The sequence below is a fragment of the Leucoraja erinacea genome, chromosome 1 (assembly GCF_028641065.1).
Source record: "Leucoraja erinacea ecotype New England chromosome 1, Leri_hhj_1, whole genome shotgun sequence".
In the NCBI taxonomy this organism is placed as follows: Eukaryota; Metazoa; Chordata; class Chondrichthyes; order Rajiformes; family Rajidae; genus Leucoraja; species Leucoraja erinaceus.
This window is the reverse complement of record NC_073377.1, coordinates 31,029,283-31,045,188: the sequence shown is the minus strand read 5'-3', so window position 1 is coordinate 31,045,188 and position 15,906 is coordinate 31,029,283. Positions and strand designations below refer to the sequence as shown.

The 15,906-nt window shown below is 43.4% G+C and overlaps 1 protein-coding gene and 1 long non-coding RNA gene across 2 annotated transcripts; both read left to right on the top strand.

Moving 5' to 3' along the window:
• The first annotated feature begins 7,799 nt into the window (after nt 1–7,799).
• On the top strand, nt 7,800–10,440 carry LOC129695416 (THAP domain-containing protein 2-like). Its single transcript, XM_055632344.1, has 4 exons — nt 7,800–7,990; nt 8,720–8,792; nt 8,886–9,154; nt 10,210–10,440. The coding sequence occupies exons 1-4, from the start codon at nt 7,831–7,833 to the stop codon at nt 10,368–10,370; spliced, it is 663 nt and encodes a 220-aa protein (XP_055488319.1). The 5' UTR covers nt 7,800–7,830; the 3' UTR covers nt 10,371–10,440.
• A 1,061-nt stretch (nt 10,441–11,501) lies between these two features.
• LOC129695421 (uncharacterized) lies at nt 11,502–12,456 on the top strand. Its single transcript, XR_008723160.1, has 2 exons — nt 11,502–11,815; nt 11,981–12,456. It is a non-coding gene; the product is annotated as an uncharacterized LOC129695421 (long non-coding RNA).
• The last annotated feature ends 3,450 nt before the right edge of the window (nt 12,457–15,906 follow it).

The window sequence follows — 15,906 nt, the reverse complement described above, 5'->3', positions numbered from 1 at the left end:
CTGAAGTTGAGATGGGGAGGGGAGAAAATAAATAGAGGTGAGAAAAGGCTCGAACAAATCAGGGCCAAAAACAAATGATCTCAGGAAGGGTGGAGCCCACAATGGACCATTGTTAGCTGGGGAAGGTGTGATAACGAGAAGGATACAAGGATGTGAATAGTGGAACTGATAGGACACTGAAGGTGGGGATGTGGGAGAGAGGGGAAGGGAGGGAATGCAGAAGCTACTTGAAATTTGAGAAATCAACGTGCAATATTAAATTTGCTTGTCACTATTAATTCTCTAATTTATCTTACATGTGAAGCATTTGTGTGTGTCTGTTTGTGAAGTTCAGACCTTTAGCATGTAGATACAGCAAGTAATTAGGAAGAAAATGGAATGTTAGTATAAATTGTAAAGAGAATGGAGCAGTAGAATTGGGATGTTTTTGGCCAACTGCTGTGGGCTTTGTTGAGACCATAGCTGCAGCAGGGTATAATTTTGGCTTCTCTTTTAACGAGGAATATGTTTAGTTGGAGCCATTTCATTGAATGTTAATAGGTTTGATTCTTCGGATAGAAGTATGTCTTGTGAGAAAGTTGGAAAGGGTGCAGTGAAGATTTACAAGAATGTTGCCAGGACTCGAGGGCCTGAGGTATAGAGGGAGGTTGAGCAAGCTGTGACTCTTTTCCTTTTGGAGTGCAGGAGGATGAGGGGTGATCATATATTGTGTAAAATCATGAGACGAATAGATCGGGTAGATGCACAGTCTATTAACCAGAGTGGGGGAAATCAAGAACCAGAGGGCATAGGTTTAAGGGGAATATTTTATAGGAATCTGAGGGGTAAATTCTCCACATAAAGGGTGGTGGGTGTATAGAACGAGTTGCCTGAGGAGATAGTTGAGGCAGGGACTATTGCAATGTTTAAGAAGCAATTTGACAGGTAAATGGATAAGGCAGATTTAGAGGGAAATGGGCCAAACGCAGGCAAGTGGGACCAATGTAGATGGGACATATTTGTCAGTGTGGGTAAGTTAACCCATGGGCCTCTTACACACTGTATGACTCTGTGATTCTACGAGACAAACTTACAAATTTAGGGATAGCCTATTTAAAATGAAAGCATTTCTTGTCTGCAAAGGGTGTGAATCTTTGGAAAGCTCTCTTTCAGGGGGCTGTTGAGGTTGAATCATTGAATATATTAAGCACCAACAATAGCCGATGTAGAAAGATCTGATCAGTCGTGATCTGACTGAATGATGAAAAAGATTATGAGGCAGTGTTGCCAATTTATGCTCTTATTCTTACGCTCTCATATAACCATATAACAATTACAGCTCTCGACCCTTCTAGTCCGTGCCGAATGCTTTTGACTGCTGAATAAAATAGACACTGCGACTGCTACAAAACATGTGAGTTGATGGAAGTAAATAAGGAGCTAAGTAATATCAGCAGGTCCGAAGTCCTTCACCTGAACATTAAATTTAACTAGCAGCTTGCACACAGTAGCTCTGATCCATCAAGAGTGACAGCAGTAACCTAGAGATGCTGCCTCCTGCTTAATCATCTTGCTTCTGAATGTCCTATATTGCCTGATGTAATTCATGTCCACCACAAATCTTTGCAAATACTTAGTGCTACAGAAAAATGTATTTTAACCTAAATTTCATGTGCAGGCTAATTGGGTAATGTTCAAGAGAATGGGAAAAACTTCACAATCCATTGTGCAAAGGTATGGCATTGATGATGAAAATTGGCAAGTCTGGTGCTTTTTTTGAAGGGGAGTGCGTTAATTCACTATTAAGATTAACATACGTTCCTGCACCCACACACAAATGACTGACTTCATCCGCTTCATCACTAACTTCCATCCGGCACTCAAATACACCTGGACCATTTCCGACACTTCCCTACCATTTCTTGACCTCACTATCTCCATCGCAGGTGATAGACTTCTGACCGACATCCACTATAAATCCACTGACTCCCATGGCTATCTAGACTACACTTCTTCCCACCCTGCTTCCTGTAAGAACTCCATCCCAATTCCTCTGTCTACGCCGCATCTGCTCTCAGGATGAGGTGTTCCACACCAGGGCATCGGAAATGTTCTTATTCTTCAAGGAACTGGGGTTCCCCTCCCCTACTATAGATGAGGAACTCACCAGGGTCTCTTCCATACCCCGTAACACTGCTCTCTCTCCCAATCCCCCCACTCGGAACAAGGGCAGAGTCCCCCAAGTCCTCACCTTTCACCCCATTAACCGTCACGTACAACAAATAGTCCTCCATCATTTCACCACCTCCAACATGACCCCACTACTCGCCACATTTTCCCATCTCCCCCCCTGTCTGCTTTCCGCAAAGACCGCTCCCTCCGTAACTCCCAGGTCAATTCTTCCTCTCCCTCCTGCACCACCCCCTCCCCGGGCATTTTCCCTTGCAACCGCAAGAGATGCTACACTTGTCACTTTACCTCCCCCCTCGACTCCTTTCAAGGACCCAAGCAGTCGTTCCAGGTGCGACAGAGGTTCACCTGCATCTCCTCCAACCTCATCTATTGCATCCGCTGCTCTAGATGTCAGCTGATCTACATCGGTGAGACCAAGCGTAGGCTTGGCGATCGTTTCGCCGAACACCTCCGCTTAGTCTGCATTAACCAACCTGATCTCTCGGTGGCTCAGCTTGGGCAGTTTGCACCCTAGCGGCATAAACATTGACTTCTCCAATTTTCGGTAGCTCATGCCGACTCCTCCCCTTCTCAGCTTTCCCTCAGCCCTCGGGCTCCTCCTCTTCCGTTCTCCTTTCTTCTCCCCACATCCCCCCAAACCTACATTAGTCTGAAGAAGGGTTTCGGCCTGAAACGTTGACTATTTCCTTTTCTCCATAGATGCTGCTGCACCAGCTGAGTTTCTCCAGCACTTTTATCAACCTTAATATTAACAGTTGTTGCTTCCCCTACATCTAGTCATCAAGATCTAGTTGCAAATGGTAAAATAATAATATGATTCAAGTCGGAACCATGCAGACAGATGTCTGGTGATGGGTTCTTCATAAAAATCAAGACAGGTCAGAGGCACAAAATGTAAAAATAAATAAAGGGTATATAGAATGAACTGCCAGAGGAGTCACTGAGGCAGGTTAACAACATTTAAAAGTCATTTGTACAGGTTCATGAATAGGAAATGTTTAGACAGATATGGGTCAACCCAGCCAGATGGGACGTGTGGATAGTGCATCTTGGTTAGCATGAGCAAGTTGTGCTGAAGGGCCAGTGTCTGTGCTGCATGGATCTATGACTCTCCAAGTCTATGATATATTCGACTGTCATTCAGTGCCAGCTACCAACAAGATGATGAAACATACAATTTAAGATCCATTTATTACTACTGGTTGTGCACAATGCACTCACAGAATGGTTTAAAAAAATCTCTCTTCAATTTCATTAAAGTTATTACATTGGAGGATAAATACTGTCTCATGTAGCTTTTGTTATAAATATATCGTAAATACTATTGAAAATGATAATAGTTTAATTTAGTTTAGTTTATTATCATGTGTATTAATAATAATAATAATAATTATTATTATAATAATAATAATAATAATAATAATAATAATAATAATACATTATACTTATGGGTGCCTTTCAAGGACTCTCAAGGACACCTTACAAAATTTTGTAAACAGATTACAAAACATGTAAGCGGAATGAAACAAAACAAAAAAAAATAACAACAATAAAATAAAAATAAAAAATAGGAAAGACATCAACAATACACAATTCAAAGAGAGAGCAGTGGCAGCTAATCGCGCCAGCGTTCACTCTCCCTTCCGGCAGCCATCTTGGAAACGGAACAATAAGAATCTTTAACATAAAAACATCCCCCCACAATGGCTCTCACCATGAGGGAAGGCACAATGTCCAGTCCCCAACCCCAGTTCACCTATAGTCGGGCCTATTGAGGCCTCCACAGTTGCCTCTACGGAGGCCCAATGTTCCAGGCCGTTCTCGCCGGGTGCTGTTGCTCCGGAGTCAGGAGAGTCCTCACAGCGGCTTGGGACACCTGAAACGGCCGCTTCCTTACCGGAGACCGTGGCTTCCAAAGCCGACAAAGCCGCGACGGTTGGAGCTCCACCACTGGCGATCTCATCGAGAGATCCCAGGCTCCCGATGTTAAAGACAGTGCCGCCACCCACAGCTGCCCGCTCCACAGACCCGCAGCTCCGCGATGTTATTCTCGGCGGTCTCAGCTCACCGGAGCTCCAGCGCGGCGACCCAGGCAAGGCATCGCCCGCTCCACTCCGCGGAAGCGCTCCAGCGCTGTGCTGCCACCGAAGCCGAAGGTGCTGGGCGGTCCCACAGGAAAACGCCGCTCCAAGGCCGCTGGTAGGCTGCGAGGACGGGTCGATGGTGCAGCCCGGAGAAAAGCTGCCTCTCTGACCAGGTAGGGACCTAGAATGTAGTTTCCCCCTTCCCCCCCTCCCCCCACATAAAAAGGTCTAGATCTCCTAAAAACAAAACTCACTAAAAATTAAGGAAAGGAGTGAAAAAGACAGACAGCTGCCGGCTAGGCAGCCGTGCCCCAAGATGGCGCCCCCCAATTATTGAGGAATAGTGAACAGTCTTTTTGTTTCATGCTATCCAGTCAAATAAAAGATATGATTGCAAACAAGTGGGTAAAGGATACAAACAACAGATAAAGGATAAAGGATACAACATCTAGTAAGGTAGATGTGAAGTCAGGATTGCACTCGAGCTGGTGAGGGGATGTTTCAGTTGCTGATAACAGCTGGGAAGAAACTGTCACTGAATCTGGAGGTGTGCGTTTTCAAACTTCTGTACATCTTGCCTGATGGGAGAAGGGAGAAGAGGGAGCGAGCAGGATGAGACTCATCCTTGGTTATGCTGGTGGCATTGTGAGGATTTAGTCAATGGAAGGGAGGTTGGATGGTCCGGGCTACATCCACAACTCTCTGCAATTTTTTGCGGTCTTGAATGGAGCTATTCCCAAACCACGCTGTGATGCATCACTATGAAATGTTTTCTATAGATCTGTAGAAGTCGATGAGGGTTGATCGCCAGGGTGTGCGAGTGATTATACTGGGACTCATGTTTGTACCGATATTGTCTCTTGGCATTCCTGATGGCTTTGTGAAGATCTTAGTGAGCTTTCTTGTACCTGTTTGGGATTGTTTGACTTGTATGAAGCGGTCCTAGTCTTCACCTAGGATCCTAAAATCTTATAGGCAGCGAAGATCTGGCAATTACAAAATGATACAATACGATAGAACTCTATTTAACCAAGAGGGAAATTGATCTTTTAACAGTCATAAAAACACAACAATATATGAAAAATTAAATAAAAGTGATGAGTGGAAAGGATTGGGGATGTGCAAAGATTAAGGGGGGGAGAAGGGAATCTGTCTACCCCATGACACATGGGGGAGGAGTTGTACAGTTTGATAGCCGCAGGGAAGAAGGATCTCCTGTGGCGTTCTGTGCTGCATCATGGTGGAACCAGTCTGTTGCTGAAGGTACTCCTCAGGTTAACCAGTGTGTCATGGAGGGGGTGAGCTGTATTGCCCAAGATGCTCCGCAGTTTGAGGAACACCCTCCCCTCCAAGACCACCTCCCATGAATCCAACTTTGCCCCCAGGATGGAACCAGTCTTCCTGATGAGCATTAAGAACATTACTGTTCTTAATGGCTATAGTATTAGCAGATACAGATAACGATTCAGATGGTTGATTTCAAGTGATTTATATTATTTTTTTGTTGCTTAACCACTCACCTATTTTGCTATTGTAAAATACTTCACAAAACCATCCTGAACAGCTGAAACAAAGACATTGCACAACAAAACATGTTTTATGAATTGTGCCTTAATATTATGCAGATATTTGTTATACCAATTTCGCACAAAAATGCTGAACAAAAATTGTAAATAAAATAATAAATGAACGTGTCTACTTGCGTAAACTTAGAATTTGTATCTCTCAGCACACTGACATATGCTAATGGATCTCAGCCTCTGAATGGGAATGTGGGCCCATTAAATGCAAACTCTATTTTTGTGTAATGTATTAATCCACATTCTTTAAGAATGAGGACAAAACATTGTGACATGCTTAATACTACTGCTGCCAGCCTGTCCACTCAGATTTTTTCCAATTTAAAGGACTGCTGATTGCATCTTGTAATAGGCTGCCAAAGGACAAATCTATGCACAACAGTGGAGCAGGGGATAGAATGAATTATGCATTAGGAAAGCTGGTAGTCAAGCTCAACTTTGAAAAGTTTAGTATTTTCAACACAATGTGATTTATCCAAATACATTTAAAAGAGACAATGACTGATTCAGTAGTATTCATCACTTTTGTATAGCTTATGTTTAGTAATGAAAGTTTCCTTCTCATTCACACCTCCACATATATCCAATTTAATCTTCCTCATGCAAAAGCTGTTTATATGAACACATAGATATATATTTCATTAACGCGTACAGGATTTTATTTAAAGATAAATGTTTTATGGCTCATGTGCATCCAAGTAAAAGATGCATATAAATAAATGTTAAACGACAGTAAACAATACAAAACTTGATTACGCAGCTTATATCTAAACAATATATATGCACCAAACCATTACACTGTGCTGACATATTCTCCTCATATGCAAGTCAATTTACTTATGCTGGCGCAGAATACTCTGCTGAACTACTAGCTGTCAAATTTCACTCAGCTCCTGCCCACTAAGCACACTTCTAAAGAAAGCAACAAAATGCTGCAGCACAAAGGGCGGCATGGTGGCGCAGCGGTAGAGTTGTTGCCTTACAACGCTTGCAGCGCCAGAGACCCATGTTCGATCCCGACTATGAGTGCTGGCTGTACAGAGTTTGTACATTCACCCCGTGACTGCGTGGGTTTATTCCGAGATCTTTGGTTTCCTCCCACACTCCAAAGATGAAGGTAAATTGGCTTGGTAAATGTAAAAAACAATTGTTCCTAGTATGTGTAGAATAGTGTTAATGTGCGGGGATCGCTAGTCGGCGCGGACCTGGTGGGCCGAAGGGCCAGTTTCCACGATGTATCTCTAAACTAAACTAAAACTAAACATATTACTCCTGCATGTTGTGTCTTACCTTGATGCACCAGCATCTGCTGTTCCTTGTTTCAAGTTCAAGTTCAAGTTCGCATTTATTGTAACTTAACCAACTAAGGTACAGTGAAATTTGAGTTGCCATACAGCCCTTCTAAATGAAAAGAACACAATACACACATAAAATATAATTTAACATAAACATCCACCACAGTGGAGTCAACATTCCTCACTGTGATGGAATGCAATAAAGTTCAGTCATCTTCCTCTTTGTTCACCCGTGTCGGGGCCTTGAACACTTCGCACTTGCTGTTGCCGATGGACCAATGTCCAAGCCCTCTCGTCTTGGATCGAAACTCCGGCGTCGGGACAGATTGGAACACTCCGCGGCATAGAGCTCCGGAGTCAGCCACTTCTTACTGGAGACCGCGAGCTTTACTTTTTTAAAGACCACAGGCCCCGCGGTCGGAGCTCTTCTTCTGGCGATCCTCGACAACGTATCCACGGCTCCATGATGGTAAGTCCGCGCCGCACCTGCGGCTTGAAGCTCTGGGCCGGTCTCCAGGAAAGGCCGCAACACAGCAGGTTGTTAGGCTGCAGGGGGGGCGAGATGCGACACGGAGAAAATCGCATCTCCCTCGAGGTAAGTGAGTGGAAACATTTTCCCCCCCGATCCCCCCGCCCCCCCCCCCCCCCCCCCCAAAGAAAAGAGGGACAAGATAGACCACTCCTCGAAAAACGCGTAGTATGACGTGTGTGACCGTCGACGCCATATTGTTAAGCATTTATTGGGCTGTAATGGCGTCCTCAGCTAAATCTTCATCTCACTGCTCCGCTATCAACTGTTCTAATCGTAAATCTAAACGACCAGAGCTGTCATTCTTAGGTTCCCCAATAAAAAAGAAAGGTAAGAATATATTATTATAATTTTTTGTCGATATTCTGTCGTGAAAATGTTATTTTCTGTTCTCCCATCAACGGCCACGGGGTTTGTCGGTACATTAGAAAGTTATTAGACTTATTTTATTACATCTTTACTTACCACAATAATAAAGACAAGTTTAACACTTCTATACGTTTTTTGTTTTGTTCTTGTAAGGGTTTGGTCTCCAAAATATGGCCCGCGGGACACATTGGGCCCAGTGACCACGAGATTTTTCGAGCTCAGACTCGAGTCCGAGAACGCGGCGGCTGTTACCCGTTATATCCCTCGAATTGTCGTGAAGAAGGGTACAATCAAAGATTATACAACTCAGCTCTATCATCTTTGGGTGCAATGGTGGGCCGGGGATTCGGCGGCGGCGGTTGCAATGAAAGATAGTAGAGTAGCTCTGCACTATAATCTTTGGTCGGAATGGGACGGCTGAACGTTATAACATGCTATCGTTCCACCCTCCCTCTCCCCCCCCTTCTCCCTCTCCCTCTCCCCCCCCCTCCCTCCCTCTCTCCCCCTCCCTCTCCCTCCCCCCTTCTCCCTCTCCCCCCCCCTCTCCCTCTCCCCCTTCTCCCTCTCCCCCTTCTCCTTCTCCCCCCTTCTTCTCCCTCTCCCTTCTGTCGATCCCTCTCCCTTCTCTCGATCCCTCTCCCTTCTCTCGATCCCTCTCTCCCCTCTCTAATAAACTCTTCTACATTTAAGGTGAAATGACATATAAGAGACAAAAAGCATCGTCAATATACAGGTCTCTCCACACAACTGAAAACAATTGCACTTAAGTGATATGTCATCCATTGTGCAGGCATCTAGTTATGATCATTTTTTTTTATTATTAGTTAATCATAAATGATATCTCCTGTAATTTCAGATGTCAACGGTGGGTCCAGAATACTCGTCGACAAGATTTCCTACACCGAAGTACGGAGTACTTGTCAGCCAACTGTTGTCTTTGTTCTGTACACTTTGAACTTGACCAGTTTTCCAACAAGCAGACTAAGAACAGGCTAAATTGGAATGCTGTTCCAACGCTCTTCGACGTTCCTAACCCGCCGAAACGTCTGTCTTCCCAACGGAGGTTACTCAAGAGGACGAATGTGAACCTCCCATCCTCACCAACGCCTTTAAAACAGCAACGAGGCAAGTAATTTTCTCCTTTTTAAAATAATTTATATTCTCTCACTTTGGCTAAATATGAGAAAAAAATTGTATCCAACCTGATATGATTGCTAATGGTCAATATGTAATGGCATGTATGGTACTTTGATTTTCATTTGTGAAATGTTCACAAAACTATAATCACATATAAGACTGCACAGTGTGGGTGGTGGAATGCGTACTAGTATTTAATTCAAGTAAGAACATCCATTTAAAACTTCCTCAAGCCTAATTATTAGAACATTTGAATTGATTAAATTTATAAAAAACCTACAAAAATATATAGATCATGATTTTATTCTGGTAGATTGAAATTGGTGCATCACATATATATTTAATTATAACTAGACCAAGTGCAGACCCGTTGTGTGATCCCCCAACGTGCGGTTGTGGGAGGTGGGCGGCACGCAGCGTCACGCACACTAACTATCCCCCTCTCGCATTCACGCTAATTACCCCCTTGATATAAAATTAATATGATTAATTTGCTCCTTTTACCCCATAACCACCCTATCTACTGAAGCATAGCCCCCAACTTGCAGTCACATCAAGAGCGGGGGCGGGGGGCGGGGGGGGGCAGAGAGAGAAGGGGCAGAGAGAGAGACAGAGACACAGAGAGAGGGGCAAGTGGGATAGGGGTGGAGAGGAGGATAAGAGGGAGGGTGGGTGTGGGCGGAAAGGTGGGGGGGAGATGGGAGAGGAGAGAGAGAGAGAGAGGGGGAGAGGGGAGAGAGAGAGGGGGATGAGGTGGGGAGCAGGGGGAGGGGGAGGGAGGGGGGATGGTGGAGGGTAGGGGGTGTGGGGGGGGGGGGTGGAGAGGAAAGGGGGGGATAGAGGAAAGGGGGGGAGAACCTCGGCACACATGCGGCGGAGGGGGGCTCTGAGCGAAACGGCCGTAGGTGGCGGCATTCTCTCGGCAATCGCAGCACACATGGCACACAACGGTCACGAACAGACTTTAAGGAGTAGATGATTCTTTTTTTAATTAGTATGATTGCCATGTCCTTCCCCCTTTTTCTTTTTTCTGTTATTGGCAGTGCCATACAACATACAGACAGAACATTCTTACTGCTCAGCTGCAGACAAAGTTCCGCGGGAAGAACCCAGCAGTGTCTCTACAACTCCTGAAACACCTGATCTTCAAATCACACCAAATGTAAATGACAGCAGAGCTCTGAAGAAGGATTTTCTTTGTTAAAGTCTGACCGCTGAATCTCTGTCTATTGAAATTGTCTCTTTTTTTTATCAACAACAAAGAGACATAAAGATGCAGTGAGCAGCAAATAGAGGCACAGCAAGAAAGAATTATACTCATCTTTGACATTTAAAATGTTGTTATATTTTAAGAGATGTTAAACTTTAATAAATCATTTTTCCACTTTTCATGCCTGCGTGTTCTTCATCACAATGGGAACCTAATGGGCAGGAATGGATACTCTGTGGGAGTATCTTGCTTCTGCCCAAAGATAGGATCTTCCCTTCGGCCTCTGCACAGATCCTATAGTGGAGCAAACATAGAAACATAGAAAATAGATGCAGGAGGAGTCAATTTGGCCCTTCAAGCTAGCACCGCCATTCATTGTGATCGTGGGTGATCGTCCCCTATCAATAACCCGTGCCTGCCTTCTCCCCATATTCCTTGACTTCACTAGCCGCTAGAGCTCTATCTAACTCTCTCTTAAATCCATCCAGTGACTAGGCTTCCACTGCCCTCTGTGGCAGGGAATTCCATAAATTCACACATTTCTCTGGGTGAAAAAGTTTCTTCTCACCTTAGTCTTAAATTACCTGCCCTTTATTCTAAGACTGGCCCCTGGTTCTGGACTCACCCAACATTGGGAACATTTCTCCTGCATCTAGCTTGCCCAGTCCTTTAATAATTTAATATGTTTCTATAAGATTCCCCCTCATCCTTCTAAACTCCAGTGAATACAAGCCTAGTCTTTTCAATCTTTACTCATATACAGTCCCACCAACCCAGGGATCAATCTCGTAAACCTACGCTGCAGAAGAACCTCTTCACTCTATACTGAAATCCTCTTGTTATGAAGGCCAACATTCCATAGCTTTCTTTACTGCCTGCTGTACCTCTAAGCCAACTTTCAGTGGCCGGTGTACAAGGACGCCCAGGTCTCGCTGCACATCCCCCTTACCTAACCTAAATCTATTGAGATAATAATCAGCCCCCTTGTTTTTGCCTTCAAAGTGGATAACCTCACATTTATCTATAGTATACTGCACATGCCATGCATCTGCCCACTCACTCAACCTGTCCAGGTCACCCTGCAACCTCCTAACATCCTCTTCACAGTTCACACTGCCACCCAGCAGCTTTGTGTCATTTGCAAACTTGCGAGTGTTGCTCCTAATTCACTCTTCCAAATCATTAATATATATGGTAAACAGTTGCGGCCCCAATAACAAACCTTACGGCACTCCACTCGACACTGCCTGCCATTCTGAAAAGGACCCGTTCACTCCTACTCTTTGCTTCCTGTCTACCAATCAATTTTCTATCCATGTGATCACCCTACCACCAATACCATGTGCTCAAGATGGACCACTCCTGCAAAAAACAATCGGCAATCGGCAATGTGGGCAATACGACTTGTCTTTCTTCAGGTTCCCCATTAAGGAGGAAAGGTAAGAAAACATTTATTACTTCTGGTTAGTTCATTGAGCTCAGATAGTTGAGTCCTCATGGCAACATCCTTGTAGAAATCTTCTCAAGAGCATTTTCTTTCTACATCTCTGTTATTTAATGCAGAATAAGAGCATATTGACTGCAGATATTTTCTGTAATTTCAGATGTCGACATTGGACATGATCTACACCGAACTGCGGAGTATTTGTGAAATAACTGCCCTCTTATGTACATTGTGTGAAATTGTGATTTGCTAACTGCACAAATATAATGCGAATGGCGATTTATTTATTATTGTATCTATGTTGGACATTTTGCTGTTTGGTGAAGCAGGGGTGGGGCTATCATTGTGTTACATACGTTAAATTGTACATCACTTTCACTGGTTAGCTGATATGCTGAACTGCAACCCTGTATAACTCGCGCACAGAATAATGTGAATTGTGTAAATCTTATCCCAACGGGTCCCACTTAGTCTATTGATTGTGTATAAGCTGCAAATTTTGTCCTTTGTTTGAAATGTGTAGAATGTGACATCACTTTTATTGATTATCTGATATTCTAAATTCTGCAAATTCTGCAAGCCTGTATATGTCGTGCACAAAATGATGTAAATAAAAATTGTTTTCCTGTTTAAGAAGTTCAATTGAGAATTATTTGAAATTGTGGGGGTTGATACAAAATACTGTTGACCCACAAATGTGTTGATATGAGACATTCACATTTAAAAAATCCATGTCGCAAAAAAAAGCAAGAAGGTGCCCATGTTATTTGACCAACTTGCCAGATTAATTTAAATATACACAATACACAATACAATTTATTTGTCACTTGAACCTCATAGAGGTTGTTGGAGCCCCCGGCGTGCGCTAGAAAAGTGCCGCAGCCATTTAAGCCACGCCGGGCGATGATGTAAGGCCCCGCTCCAGGTCATCCTCGACCCCCGCTACTCGGGCGGAATAATTTGCCGTTGCGGAAGCCCCGAAAAGCGGTCTCCCAGCAGGGACCCGCAGGCTCCGATATTACTGTCTGCCAGGCCTGCGGTTGGAGCCTCCGAATCTCCGGGGCTCGGGTCACAGCAGCGCATGGGTACATATGTAGGTATGTATGCATTAGTTTTGCTCCTAATTCCCTTTTCAAAATCATTAATATATATGGTAAACAGTTGCAGCCCCAACACCAAGCCTTGTGGCAAAAAAATCCAGAAGATTAGTCAAACATGATTTTCCTTTCATAAATCCATGTTGACTTGGACAGATCCTTTTACTGCTATCCAAATGCCCCATTATTGCATCTTTAATAATTGACTCCAGCATCTTTCACACCACCAAAGTCGGGCTAACTGGTCTGTAATTTTCCGTTTTCTCTCACGCTCCTTTCTTGAAAAGTGGGATAGCATTAGCTATCCTCCAATCCACAGGAGCTGATCGTAAATCTATTGATCGTTGGAAAATGATAATATATATAAATATATATGTATGTGTATATATGCATGTATGTGTATATATGCATGTATATGTGTGTATATATGTATGCATATATATATATATATATTTATATATATATGTATATATGTATGCATATAAATGTATCAATATGTATGTGCATTTGTGTATGTGTGTATATATGTGTGTGTGTATAAATATATATATATGCATATATTTATTATTACTATATAATTATATATATAATTGCCTTTATGGTTTATGTATATCATCTTACAAGACAAATAAATTAATAGTGATGATTTAAATCAAAGTTGCTTCTGATACATGAGAATAAACTTTATTATCTCTAACTTGCCTCTCACACACAGACACACATTCATATAAATATATTAAATATATATACGTTAAATTTAATTTTTTGCAGTGTGTGTTAAAGCAATACAATGCAAGGGAAACTACACAAAGGAGGGGTCTGTTCCCGCTACAAGATACTTGAGGATCTTTGCTTTGGATCAAAGATTATAGCGGAGCTCTATAATCTTTGCTTTGAATCACAGCGGGTGGAATACCGGAAGTCGAGTGTCGCTGTAACAAATGGCGGCCGTGACGTTCCGTTGCGTACTACACGTCAGCCCATTGAATTTCGAAGGAGTGGTCTATCTTGTCCTCATACATCGTGAAGTTAATAAAAATGAATGCTATGTAAAGATAAGTTGGACTTATGCTTAAGATAGACACAAAAAGCTGGAGTAACTCAGCGGGGCAGGCAGCATCTCTGTAGAGAAGGATCTCGACCCGAAACATCATCCATTCCTTTTCTCCAGAGATGCTCCCTGTCCCTCTGAGTTACTCTAGCTTTTTATGTCTATCTTTGGTTTAAACCAGCATCTGCTGTTCCATCCTACACATTTTGTTGTACTTATGCTTCATCCTTACAGTCATTAGTCTCCATTCAACTGCCCCTACATCTCCCTCCCATCCATCCATCCAGGGACCGCAGCAGCCCTTCCAGGGGAAATAGTGTACCACATGTACCTCCTGTAACCTCATTTACTGCATCCGATGTCCCGAAGTTGGCTCCTTTACATGGGCGAGACCAAGCATAGACTAGACGGCCGTTAAGCTGAACATTTACTGTCCGTCCACTTTGGTCTGCCAGAGCAATTAAATTGCGAACCATTTTAATTCCCTTTCACATTCCCACACTGAGCTCTCTGTCCTTGGTCACCTCCTTTGCCAGATTGAGGCCACACATAAATTAGAAGAATATCACCTCATATTCCATTTGGGTAGCTTACAACTGACTGGTATCAACATTGAATTCTCCACTTTTAGGTAACACCCCACCCCATTTTTCCTCCACCTCTCTTTCCTGAGCCAGTGCATACCCATTCTCGCACGATTCCATTCCCTTTCCCCTTCGCCCCATCCCAATCCTCCTATATTCATCCCTCTTGCTTTACATTTCACCTCTCTTTGACTCCACTTCTCTCCTTTTGTCTGCACCATTTTGCCTCCTAGTTTTCTTGTTGGCCCCATTAGTCCCCCTTTGTCATTGGTTTGTATTTAATTATCTTTAGACCTTGGACATACAATGCGGAAACAGTCCGTGCCGACCAGCAATCATCCCAAACACTCGTACTATCCTTTATACCAGGGACAAATTTACAATTTTACCAAAGCCAATTAACCTACAAACCTGGACGTAGGAGGAAACCAGAGCACCCAGAGAAAACCCGCGTCATCTCAGGGAGAATGTAATAACTCTGAATAGACAACACCTATAGTCAGGATCGAACTTGGGTCTCTGGCACTGGAAGGCAGCAACTCTACCGCTGCGTCATTGTGCCATCCCTTTTGTCTCCTTTTCATCTTTAGCCTTTGACCATTTGTTAAAGAACATATCCCCTTATCAACCTATCTCTTGCCAAGATTTGTCCCCATCCCCACCTCCTTTCCAACTTTCTCTCCCTCAATTCTTGGTTACTTAAAAACACTCAATCAACTTTGTAAGATATGATCTCCCATCTACAAAATATGTTGGCTATCCCTAATCCATAATTTACTTTACAGTGAAACCACAGTCCCTTAAATAAGAGGACTTGGTCCTTCCTATTTTACCATGGGCATCGTATGATTTTATCTGTTTCACTTAGTATTTTACCACAGCTTCTAACATTGAAACATTGCAGACAAGAGGGTGATCCGGAATAATGCCTCCAGTAAGCTGCAGGAGGTGCACCCGGGACACAAAGAAGGCCGGTCTAGGAGAGGAGAGGGCTGGTCAGACATTGTATTATGGCACCACTAATGTTGGCGGCCGCATGTGTAATATATGCAAAAATACTTTCATTGTGCAGTTGCACATGTGACAAATAAAGCACTATTGATATTGTGGATACCTGGAACAAGCCTACAGCGGTGGTGACGGAAGAAACTATGATAGTGGCATTTAAGAGTATTTGGGATATGCAGAGAATGAGAGCATATGGATCATGTGCAGGCAGATAAGATTTGTTTATCTTGGCATCATGATTGTGGGCTGAAGAGTCTGTTCCTGTGCTATACAGTTCTACAACTATGTAAATGTGTTGGTACTCAGCGTATGTTTCAGACTGGAAAGTAGCAATAACATGATTGCA